At 42.5% G+C, this 12,818-nt stretch overlaps 1 protein-coding gene across 1 annotated transcript in view; it reads left to right on the top strand.

The window, feature by feature from the left end:
• The window catches only part of LOC143986595 (putative N-acetylated-alpha-linked acidic dipeptidase), a 113,574-nt gene that overhangs the window by 40,068 nt on the left and 60,688 nt on the right, over positions 1–12,818 (top strand). Inside the window, exons 4-6 of the mRNA XM_077485004.1 lie at positions 2,356–2,457; positions 5,157–5,282; positions 6,336–6,522. Of these exons, the coding sequence (XP_077341130.1) occupies positions 2,356–2,457; positions 5,157–5,282; positions 6,336–6,522 (415 nt within the window). The remainder of the gene's footprint in view (positions 1–2,355; positions 2,458–5,156; positions 5,283–6,335; positions 6,523–12,818) is intronic.

Genomic DNA, 12,818 nt, shown 5'->3' with positions numbered 1-12,818 from the left:
GGGAAAACCTTTATTATAGGCTTACACAAAAAGTGTGTTGTAAGGGTTTGCAACAACTTTAATAAAACACTTGAATACAGGAATAGGACACTGTGGGGACAAAGGAAACGTTGATGCGTTTCGCATGCTTACTCATGGCTTCCGTGAAACGTGTTAACCTTTGCTCTGTCCCAACAGTATCCTATTGCTGTATTGAAGTGCTTTTGTAAGTCTCAATAAAGACTGATGTTTTTCGGCATGCAGCAGTTTTCATTTTTTAAATTCCTCATAGTTCTGTGGCTGTGTATAAACTGTACGGGTACCTTTTGCAGCTTGTGGAGGAAGGGGGGTGGTGGTGGATAGTGGTTAGTAAACATGCATTTCACCCCATTTTTACCGCCTCCAGCCACAATGGTAAACACAGACCCTATTGGTAGGATCAGGTGAAATAAAGCCCCATACACACTATCAGTTTTTCTGCTGAGTTTTTCCTTCAGCTTTACCAAAACCATATAATATGAGGTCAAACCTTAGGAGTTTCAATGTGTATGCAATCAGGCAGGCCCTTGTACTACATGGTTTTGGTAAACCTGAAGGAAAAACTCGGCAGAAAAACTGATAGTGTGTATGGGGCTTTAAGGTTAAAAAGCCTAAAAAAAGAAAACAGATTTAGTCACTGAGACCCCTTTCGCACTGGGGCGCTTTTCAGGCGCAACAGCGCTAAAAATAGCGACTGCAAAGCGCCCTGAAAGAGCCGCTGCTGTGTCTCCAGTGTGAAAGCCCCGAAGGCTTTGACACTGGAGTGGTGGGCTGGCAGGATGGTAAAAAAAAAAAGTCCTGCTAGCAGCATCTTTGGAGCAGTAAAGGAGCGGTGTGTACACCACTCCTAAACCGCTCCTGCCCATTGAAATCAATGGGGCAGCGTGGCTATACCGCCGGCATAGCGCTGCTGCAGCAGCGCTTTGCAGTGGTTTTAACCCTTTCTCAGCTGCTAGCGGGGGGTAAAAGCGATAGTGCAGTGGAATTGGCGGTAAAGCACCGCTAAAAATATTGCTGTTTTACCGCCGGCGCGACCTCCAATCCAGTGTGAAAGGGGTCTTAAGGGTGGTCCGTATGTTTATCAGTAGAAATGTTCCTGCTAGAACATCCTGACTTGTGAACATTGCTGGGATGTAACGTGTGATGTGAACTCTTGTTCAGACCAGTTTCAAACGGTCTATCTTTTTCTATTTTAAGTGTATATAAGCTTGGGTTTTTCCGCTCAATAAAACTGAACATGTTTTTGACCTCATCTTGTCTGTGAAGTCAATATTTGTTCCCGGAGCTCCGTTCGGAGTTGCTCAGCCGTCCGGTTCCGAAAGTCCCCAACATCCACCACTAATAAGCTCCAATATATTGCTTTTTTTTTCTTTGGGGTTTTATATTGTTGTGGAAATTTTATTATATAAGATTTATGCTAGGATGTGTGTTTTATAGATTGTCATCTGTCTCCCTGTGTCTGATTTAATCGAGGAGCGCTATAGCAGAGCGCACTTGGGTTGAATCGAGACCAGCGGTAAAAACGGTCAGTATGAAAACCTCCTCATGGGATTTCAGACGTGTTCTCTGTGTGTGTGTGGAGGTTTGTAGGTATCAAGCGCAATGTGCTGAGTTTCTTGCCTTCAAATGTCTATGCACATTAGAGAAGCGAAGTCCGCATAACGAGAGAAACATATTATATCTCTCTTGCGGACTTTGCTATCCCCTTTTGGATAAATATCTGTTTTTATAAGAGGACATTGATATCTGCCTTGGTTTACTTGTACCGTATATTGACAACAGCAGTAGCAATGTCCCCTCAGCTTGTCTCAAGCCTATAAGAACAAGTAGAATGATTTTACTAGATACGGTTTACTTTGAATAGTATTGAGTAGGCTCCATGCTGATTAAGACGTGGCGTGTGCACTCCCCCCTGCCCCCCTTTCCTTTCCTGTGAGTGCCCTCCCCTTTACTGTTTTTCATTTCCTGTGATGTAATTTTGTATTGAGGAAACGATTGGCTATTGTGGCCAGGACTTCCTGTTTGTCATAGCATTTGTGATGTGGGAATAAAAACCAAGGGCATGCTGTGCAGAAGGCAGAAGAGCATGTTGCTGAGAAAGTAAGCTATTGCTATGTCTGTTTACTTGGGTATATACGGGTAATGGAATGATAAGTAAGGTGCATTATATTATTAGACGGCATGTGTGCCTAGGAGCACAGAAGATATGGTGTGCGCATAGCGTACAGCCAAATTTCCTGGACAATATACATATATTACGATAGGTGTAAAGTAATTCTATACCGCCTTGGTATGGTCGCTGACTCTTTCTGATGTTTGTATTTTGATCTTGCCTAGTTGTTCAACACCTCCTTGCGTGAACCTGATCCTCCTGGATATGAGAACATAACGAATGTTGTCCCTCCATACAATGCATACTCTGCCCCTGGAACCCCAGAGGTAAGCCGTTTTTTTTTTTTAAATTTATTTGTATGATTCTCTTTAATATATTATAAAAAAACTTCCATATTCCATTGTAGAGCAGCCTCTACAGAATGATCCAACCTGTAGATTACACAATATTCCGCTTTTGGGCTTCTCATTAACCTCTTCAGCTCCAGAGCTCCAGAAGGCTTACCGACCCCCCCCCCCCCCCCCCATGACCAGCCCATTTTTTTGCGATATGGTACCTTAACTGACAATTGCGCCATCGTGCGATGCTGTACCCAAATAAAATCGATGTCCTTTTTTCCCCACAAATGGAGCTTTCTTTTGGTGGTATTTGATCACCTCTGTCGTTTTTTTTTTTTTTTTATATTTTTTGCGCTATAAACAAAAAAAGACCATTATGAAAAAAAATACAATATTTTTGCTTTTAGCTTCTCCCACTCAGGGTACAGTGAATAGCTGGTTGCTAAAGAGCGGGGCTGGGAAGCCTAGCCGCAGTATGCTTAACAACGGATGAGTCCTCAGCTGTCAACGGCTTCCCCACTGACACCTGAATGAAAAAAAAAAGCATTACTGAAAAAAAAATGGCGTGATGTCACCCCCCCCCCCCCCCAATCCATTTGTAAACAGTTTGACGTGGGGTTCTTGCCAAAATCCATACCAGATCCTTATTCGAGCATGCAGCCTGGCAGGCTAGGAAGGGGGTGGGGGGGCACTCGCTTGTTCCTGAACCATACCAGGCCACATGCCCTCAACATGGAGGGGGTGCTTTGCCAAGGCACCTTGTCTTGGGGACAAGGGCCTCTTCCCCACAACCCTGGCCAGTGGTTGTGGGGATCAGCGAGCTTATCAGAATCCGGAAGCCCCCTTTAAGAAGGGGGACCCTAGATCCACTCCCCCATGTGAATGAGTAGGGGTACATTGTAATCCTACTCATTCACCAAAAAAAGTACATGCAGGGTCGGTGATGTCACAAGGGGGTGGGGCCACCAGGTGATGTCACTGGGTGGCCCTGCCTCTTACCTATTTAAGAACTGTCACCCGACAGAGCAGGCATTCGGCAGTCAGCCTTCTTTGCGGGTGTAGAATTTTTTTTGTCTTTTTTTGGGGGTCTGGCGGTGCGATGGACATCGTGATTGTTGATGGATCTACGGGGGAAATTTTGTTTTGCTTTTGTTTTTTAATAAAGGGATGGTCAAAAACTGCCTCTTGTCATTATTTATTTTTAACACCTTTTTTGTGGGAATGAGTAGGATTACAATATACCCCATACTCATTTACATGGGGGGACCGGTATGTGGGGGCCTCCTTTGCTTAAGGGAGCTTCCAGATTCCGATAAGCCCCCTGCCCGCAGACACCTGGACTTGCATCAAACATTCGCTGGTGGTGAATCGGTCACTTTCATTTTACGTGTACCTGCAGTGAATGTTTGGTGAATTCCAGATTAAATTCTTTATAAAAATGCCCCTATAGGAAGACTTATCTAGTTGCACTAAGAATAGTAAGGGGTTATTAGGACTGTCAGAGATATGCATGACTTATCAGTAACAATAGAAAGCTATTTTTTACATTGTATATTAACATTATACAGTAGTTGAGCCCCTAGAAGATCTACTTCCAGTGGCAGCCCAACCTGCATGTAGATTAGGGGTCCACATGTGTCTGACCCCTAATCTACATGCAGAGCACCAGACGCATGGATTAAACTTTTTTTTTTTGAAAAGCACGTGATTAGAGCCAAAGGCTCTAATTGGCTTAAAAAAAAGGGTGGGCTCAGGGCGCTGAGCACTGCCCCTAAACCCACACAGCGGTGTGACAATAGCGAATTCATATTCGCTATTGTCTTTCTGCTTCTCCTCCCGGCCAATCAGGAAGTGGATCGACCCAAATGGCCAAGAGGAGAAGCGATCGCATTGGCCACCAAGGGAAGGGGGAGGGAATCCGCCGAGGACGAAGCCACTGCCATAGAGGAGGAGAAGCAAGAAGAAGCCAGAGCTACTGGATGGGGTAAGTGTGGGGCTGGTGGGGGGGAATGAGCAACCGGGGGTGATGGTTTAGGTGGTGACGGGTGTCTTATTTGCAGCCCCCTCCAAAATATACAGCACCAGCCGCCACTGTCTACTTCCATAGAGCCATTAGGCCTCAATTTCCCTTTAGTGCTTGAAAAATCTTTTACTTTAAAGTAGAACTGTAGGCATTTTTTTTTTCATTTTGGATAAAGTAAGGGGGGGGGGGTTATAACCTTGTCAGATTTTATTTAATTTTTTTGCCATCTGTGTCCCATTGCAAAGATTTCCCTTCACTTCCTGTCCCATAGCCAAACAGGAAGTGAGAGGAAATCCCTGCAAATTAAGGGAATTCCTTTGGGACCCCCAGGTCACCAGAACTAGTGTCCTCATTGGAAGATTTCCCCTCTATTACTTTTCTGGGGATAAACAAAATTTCTTTTACTTTTGCTTTCAGTGATAATGGTAAACAGGGCAAATAGAGAGGGGGAGAGCTCCTTAACAGGGGACTCAGACAGAGATAAAAACTGACAGGGGTTCTAATCCCTCTCCACTCTATCCAAAACTGAAAAAAAAAAAAGTTTTACCTTTTTAGTTATATTTTAAGGCCTTGCGGAGTCAGGACAGACGATGGGGCCTACAGTCATTCCAGCCAATCACACTGATCTTAGAATTTTTTTATGTTTTTTTTTTTATCTCCACAGGGAGAACCTGTTTATGTCAATTATGGCCGAATAGAAGACTTTCACTATCTACAAAGAGTGTTAAACATCAGTGTTCAAGGGAAGATTGCTATTGCCAGATATGGAAAAGTTTTTAGAGGAAATAAGGTGAGTAGCTCAAGTCATTATGTAACAGGCAGCATGCATGCAGGGTGTTTGCCCAGCCTGATGTACAAGTTTGAAGTCACCGCGTTCAGAACAATCGGATTTTCCGACAACTTTGTGCGACCGTGTGTATGCAACACAAGTTTCGGCCAAAACCCGTTGGAAAAAATCAGACGGATTTTGTGGTCGGAACGTCCGATCGTGTGTGCAGGGCAATAGACTTGAACTGCTTTTATGTTTTTACCGAGCAGAGCACTGCATGTTAATGTATTGAGAACACTATTGCATAGGGAAGTTTTTGTTAAAAAAAGGTGAAACGTTTAAGGTAAACACAACACTGCTATACCATTTTTAAATACAGTGGAACCTCAGATTGCAAGTAACTCGGTTTACGAGCATTTCAAACTATTATATGTGCTATTTTTTTTATTTATTTTTTAATCCTGACTCGCTTTTCAAGCAAGATTCAAGCCGCTAGGGTGTGCAGTACCGCATTTGATTCTCGAGTAGTCCCGAGTGTCTCTGTGCATCCCCGAGTGGTCTCTGTGCATCCCCGAGTGGTCTCTGTGCATCCCCGAGTGGTCTCTGTGCATCCCCGAGTGGTCTCTGTGCATCCCTGAGTGGTCTCTGTGCATCCCTGAGTGGTCTCTGTGCATCCCCGAGTGGTCTCTGAGTGGTCTCTGAGTGGTCTCTGAGTGGTCTCTGAGTGGTCTCTGAGTGGTCTCTGAGTGGTCTCTGATCGGTCTCTGATCGGTCTCTAAGCGTCTCTAATCATCTCTGAGAGGTCCCTAGTGTGTCTGGCGCCCCCGCACCTCTGGCCACGTGTGGTACTGCATAGACAAGCAGTGGCCGTGGAATGGATTATGTGAGTCTCCATTATTTCCTATAGTGAAGCTCACTTTGATATACGAGTGCTTTGGATTACAGGCATTTTTCTGGAATGAATTCTGCTCGTAATCCAAGGTATTTCTGTGTGTTTTTATAATACTTTCATTTAAAACAATGAATATATTTTTTATTTGATTCTGACATGAAAGTGTAACAATGCTGTTCAAGGTTAAAAATGCAGAAGATGCCGGAGCCATTGGAATCATCTTGTACTCGGACCCGGCCGATTATTGCGCTCCTGGTGTTCCGCCCTATCCGGACGGATGGAACTTGCCTGGTGGTGGAGCCCAGCGAGGGAATGTGCTGAACCTGAATGGGGCCGGGGACCCCCTAACTCCAGGTTATCCTGCTAAAGGTACATCTAGTCATCTTCTTGGCTGCGTAAACATTTTTTATCAGTAAACTGGAGATGTCCGGATATAAATTGTAGTTTTAGAATCTGGCGGTTGTCATTAGAGCTACTCAGCACCTATTAGTAAAATGCCAAAATGAACTAAAACTGCATACAGCATGTCCCCTGTGGAGTCTCAGCATGTGACGGTTCAGTGGTAAATGACAGTGTGTATATATGTAATATTATTCAATTGTGTTTGTCAAGCTTCAGTTCTAAAAATTTGATTTGTTGGTGCCTAGAGGTGGCAATAGGGCACCTAGAATGATATAAATGTGCCACGCCCCATAAAGTGTATAGGATTTGCAATGTTTGAAAAGATGGACCTTAAATGCACATGAATAAATTTTTTAGAAAACTTTATTTACTAATATACATATACAGTGCCTTGCGAAAGTATTCGGCCCCCTTGAACTTTTCAACCTTTTGCCACATTTCAGGCTTCAAACATAAAGATATACAATTTAAATTTTTTGTGAAGAATCACCAACAAGTGGGACACAATTGTGAAGTGGAACGAAATCTATTGGATATTTTAAACTTTTTTAGCAAATAAAAAACTGAAAAGTGGTGTGTGCAAAATTATTCGGCCCCTTTACTTTCAGTGCAGCAAACTCACTCCAGAAGTTCAGCGAGGATCTCTGAATGATCCAATGTTGTCCTAAATGACTGATGGTGATAAATAGAATCCACCTGTGTGTAATCAAGTCTCTGTATAAATGCACCTGCTCTGTGATAGTCTCAGGGTTCTGTTGAAAGCGCAGAGAGCATCATGAAGACCAAGGAACACACCAGGCAGGTCCGTAATACTGTTGTGGAGAAGTTTAAAGCCGGATTTGGATACAAAAAGATTTCCCAAGCTTTAAACATCCCAAGGAGCACTGTGCAAGCGATCATTTTGAAATGGAAGGAGTATCAGACCACTGCAAATCTACCAAGATCTGGCCATCCCTCTAAACTTTCAGCTCAGACCAGGAGAAGACTGATCAGAGATGCAGCCAAGATGCCCATGATCACCCTGGATGAACTGCAGAGAACTACAGCTGAGGTGGGAGAGTCTGTCCATAGGACAACAATCAGTCGTACACTGCAAAAATCTGGCCTTTATAGAAGAGTGGCAAGAAGAAAGCCATTTCTCAAAGATATCCATAAAAGTCTCATCTAAAGTTTGCCACAAGCCACCTGGGAGACGCACCAAACATGTGGAAGAAGGTGCTCTTGTCAGAGGAAACCAAAATCCAACTTTTTGCCCACAATGCAAAACGATATGTTTGCCGTAAAAGCAACACAGCTCATCACCCTCAACACACAATCCCCACTGTCAAACATGGTGGTGGCAGCATCATGGTTTGGGCCTGCTTTTCTTCAGCAGGGACAGGCAAGATGGTTAAAATTGAGGGGAAAATGGATGCAGCCAAATACAGGACCATTCTGGATGAAAACCTGTTGGAGTCTGCAAAAGACCTGAAACTGGGACGGAGATTTATCTTCCAACAAGACAATGATCCCAAACATACAGCAAAATCTACAAAGGAATGGTTCACAAATAAACGTATCCAGGTGTTAGAATGACCAAGTCAAAGTCCAGACCTGAATCCAATCGAGAATCTGTGGAAAGAGCTGAAAACTGCTGTTCACAAACGCTCTCCATCCAACCTCACTGAGCTTGAGCTGTTTTCAAGGAAGAATGGGCAAGAAGTTCAGTCTCTCGATGTGCAAAACTGATAGAGACATACCCCAAGCGACTTGCAGCTGTAATCGCAGCAAAAGGTGGCTCTACAAAGTATTAACGCAAGGGGGCCGAATAATTTTGCACGCCCCACTTTTAATTTTTTTATTAGTTAAAAAAGTTTAAAAAATCCAATAGATTTCGTTCCACTTCACAATTGTGTCCCACTTGTTGGTGATTCTTCACAAAAAATAAAAATGTTATATCTTTATGTTTGAAGCCTGAAATGTGGCAAAAGGTTGAAAAGTTCAAGGGGGCCGAATACTTTCGCAAGGCAGTGCAGTACATATACTGTATAGCATCAAACATAAAAGTTGGACTACTTGTGGTTCCCCTAATGTACAAACTAGATATTGTTTTACTGTGGGACAATACTAAAGATGCATCCACACGAGGATGTCCTCTGAGTTGGGGTTCCACTTCTCCATTCATTTAAAAAAAGGTTCTTCTTGTTCTGCTCTACATGTTTCGCCACTATATCTGTCACTTCTTCAGGAGCTTGAATATATCTACCGTATTTTTCGGACTATAAGGCGCACGTAAAAGCCTAAATTTTCTCCCAAAAACGACCGTGCGCCTTATAGTCCGGTGCACCTTATATATGACCTGTTGACATCGCTGGAGTTCTTTGTTAACAGTATCTGTCATCTTGACGTAAACCTTCGGACTATAAGGCGCACGTAAAAGCCTAAATTTTCTCACAAAATCGACCGTGCGCCTTATAGTCCGATGCGCTTTATATATATGGAAATATCCATTTTATCAGCCGGTCGTTGCTAGTGCGCCTTATAATCCGGTGCGCCTTATAGTCCGATGCGCCTTATATATGGAAATATCCATTTTATCAGCCGGTCGTTGCTAGTGCGCCTTATAATCCGGTGCGCCTTATAGTCCGAAAAATACGGTATATGGAAAAATATTTTTAATAACAGTGTAATGTACGGAACAACTTACAAAATAAATAAATAAAAGTAAGAACGAATTGCTACAAAAAATGCATTTGATGTATGTGAAAAATATGTCTAAACTCACTTGCGCCGTAGGTACCAGACAGCAAGACCCCCCCCCCCAAGGAAAGAGGGGAACAAACAACAAGATATGTGCACTGACAAAAAATGTGTGTGTTTTTTTTTTGTTTCAATCGTTTTTTTGCTTTTTTCAGAAATTGAAAAATTCAGAAATCCGGAAATTGAATTTCTAAATTTTTTCGAATTCAGAATTTTCGGAAATTGGAAAATTCGGAAATTCGAAAATTTGAAAATCTGAAAAAAAGAGAAAATCTGTAAAAATTTGAAAAGTAATAACTAATAATAACAACTAGCTATTAAATTATTGATATTGGAATTTCCTTTCAAATTTGGCTGTTAGTGAACGTAACGAATACAAATTTATCTGAAGTTACGAATTATCCGAAATAACGAATGCCGTATCTAAACAAATGGAATAGAACAAATGAATAATAAATAATAACAATAAAAATATTTTATAATTATTTATTATTATTAGATCGTTACGTTCCATTCGTTTAGATGCAGCATTTGTTATTTCAGATAATTCGTAACTTTGGATAAATTCGTACTCTAAGGCCGCGTACACACGGGCGGACTGTTCGTCCAACTTTGTCCGCTGAACAGTGTTTCAGCGGACAGTCCGCTCGTGTGTGGGCTTCAGCGGACAGTTTCAGCGGACAGTCTGACGAACAAAGTTTTTCGGAATTTCCGTAAGACTGTCCGCTGAAACTTGGTTTGAGCGGACAGTCCGCTCATGTGTAGGCTTGTTCGTCAAACTAAGTTCCGCGCATGCTCAGAAAGGATTTACACGCCGAAGGTTGCATTGCAGTGTATAGGACTTCGAATCTCTCGTCCCGTCGTACGTGCCGTTCACGTCATCGCGCAAGTTTTCAGCGGACTGTTCGTTCGTCGTGTGCTCATGCTAATTTTGAACGGACTGTTTGACGAACCTAGTTGGGCGGACAGTCCGCCCGTGTGTACGCGGCCTTACAGCCAAATTTGAAAGGAAAATCCAATACCTATAATTTAATATTTATTATTAGTTATTATTTTAGATTTTCGGGTTTTCAAATTTTCAGATTTTCATTCTTTTGAATGTTCAGATTTTCATTCTTATTTTTAGATTTTCTAATTTCCAAATTTATGAACTTTTGAATTTCAGAAATTACACATTTTCCAATTTCGGAAATGTCGAATTTCAGAAATTTCGAATTTTCCAATTTCCAAAATCTTGAATTTCAGAAATTTTGGAAAATCCTGACATTTTTAAACTTTTAAATTCAGAAATTCGTAATTTCGGAAATTGAAAAATCTTGTCAAAATTTGTTAAATTTGGAACTAAACGAATTGAATGTCTACAAACAACCACCAGGGTCTCCAGAACCAGGAAGCAGCCAAAATTAGCACATGAGTCGGGGGGGGGGGGGGGGGGACATACAAGATAACTAAAAAAGTAATAGGAACAAATGGGGTAGTATATCATTAGAGTGCTGCGGCTGCTTCCTGGTTCTGGAGACCCTGGTTGTTTGTTCCCCTCTTTCCTTGGGGTGGGGGCGGCCTTGCTGTCTGGTCCCTATGGTGCAAGTGAGTGTAGACATATAGATATAGTGGCGAAACATGTAGAGCAGAACTGTTCTTAAATTAATGGAGAAGTGGAACCCCAGCTAAGAGGATATCCTCGTGTGGATGCATTTTTAGTATTGTCACAATAAAACGATATCTAGTTTGTACATTAGGGGAACCTTGCCCAGCCTATCAGTTTAGGTGGACGGCCATGTCTTGGTAGGTTTGCAGTTATGCCATACTCTTTCCATTTTCTGATGATGGATTGAACAGTACTCCGCGAGATGTTCAAAGCTTGGGATATTTGTTTTACAACCTAACCCTGCGATAAACTTCTCCACGACTTCATTCCTGACCTGTCTGGTGTGTTCCTTAGCCTTCATGATGCTGTTTGTTCACAAAGGTTCTCTAACAAACCTCTGAGGGCTTTATAGAACTGCTGTATTTATACTGAAATTAAATTACACACAGGTTAACTCTATTTACTAATTATGTGACTTCCTATGGCAATTGGTTTCACTAGATTTTAGATTTAGGGGTATCAGAGTAAAGGGGGACTGAATACAAATGCACGCCACACTTTTTAGATATTTATTTGTAAAAAAAAATTGAAAACCATTTATAATTTTCCTACTTCTTCACAATTATGTGCCACTTTGTGTTGGTCTATCACATAAAATCCCAATAAAATACATTTACGTTTTTTGGCTGCAAAATGACAAAATGTGGAAAATGTCAAGGGGAATTAATACTTTTCAAGGCGCTGTAACAGGATTTATATAACGCCAACAGTTTACACAGTGCTTTACAACTGGAGGTTAGACAAATACAATACACTTTAATACAGTAGGAATCGGGGGGCCCTGCTCCTTTTAGAGCTTACAATCTAAGAGGGAAGGTCAAGAGATACAAGAGGTAATAACTGTGGAGGATGTGCTGATGGAGAAGATAGAATTACAGTTGTTAGGTGGGGGCCAGATAAGCTTCTCTGAAGAGATGAGTTTTCAGGGATTGTCTGAAAGTGGACAAAGTAGAAGAAAGTCGGACAGATTGGGGTAGAGCATTCCAGAGGATGGAAGAGGCTCGGGAGAAGTCCTGAAGGCGAGCATGGGATGAGGTGACAAGGGAGTTGGAGAGCAGGAGGTTTTGGGAGGAGCGAAGAGAACAATTAGGTTGGTTTTATGAGACTAGGTTAGTGATGTACCTGGGGGCCAGGTTGTGGGTGGCTTTTTAAGTTATTGTTATTATATTGAATATAATTTGTTGGTTAAGTGGCAGCCAACCGAGGGATTGGCAAAGGGGTATAGCAGACGCTGAGCGGTTTGTGAGGTGGATGAGCCTGCAAGCAGCGTTCATGATGGACTGAAGTTGGGATAGCCTATTAGAGGTAAGCCAATGAGGAGGGAGTTGCAGTAGTCAAGACGAGAGATGACCAGGGAGTGGATTAGAAACTTTGTGTTAACATTGGTTAAGAAGGGGCGTATTTTGGAAATGTTGCGGAGGTCGAAGGGGCAAATTTTGGAAAGAGATAAGATCTGGGGCCAAAAGGTTAGTTTGGAGACAAGGATTACACCTAGGACCTTGGCATGTGGGGATAGGTTGATAGTTGAGCCATTGATACGAAGTGATGTGACATGCAGGCTATGTCTGCTAGTAAATTGGTGATGTTTGAGGAGATGGATGGAGAAAGCTGGGGGGTGGAGAGATACATTTCATAGATTAGCAATGATATTGAAAGCCATGGGAGGCAATCAACTGACCCAGGGAGGTGGTGTATACTGAGAGGTCCAAGAACAGAACCTTGGGGGACCCCGACAGAGAAAGGAAGAGGAGAGGAGGAAGTAGAGTTGTAAGTGACTGAAGGAGCAGTGGGATAGGTAGGATGAGAACCAGTGAAGTGTATAGTCACGGAGTCCAAAGGAGTGGAGTTTTTTTGAGGAGGAGGGGGGTGGTCCACT

This window comes from Lithobates pipiens, unplaced genomic scaffold, assembly GCF_037356315.1.
Source record: "Lithobates pipiens isolate NorthernLeopardFrog02 unplaced genomic scaffold, aLitPip1_a1.2 Scaffold_17, whole genome shotgun sequence".
Taxonomy (NCBI): Eukaryota; Metazoa; Chordata; class Amphibia; order Anura; family Ranidae; genus Lithobates; species Lithobates pipiens.
Note: the sequence above shows the minus strand (reverse complement) of the source record. Positions and strands in the feature narration are given on the sequence as shown.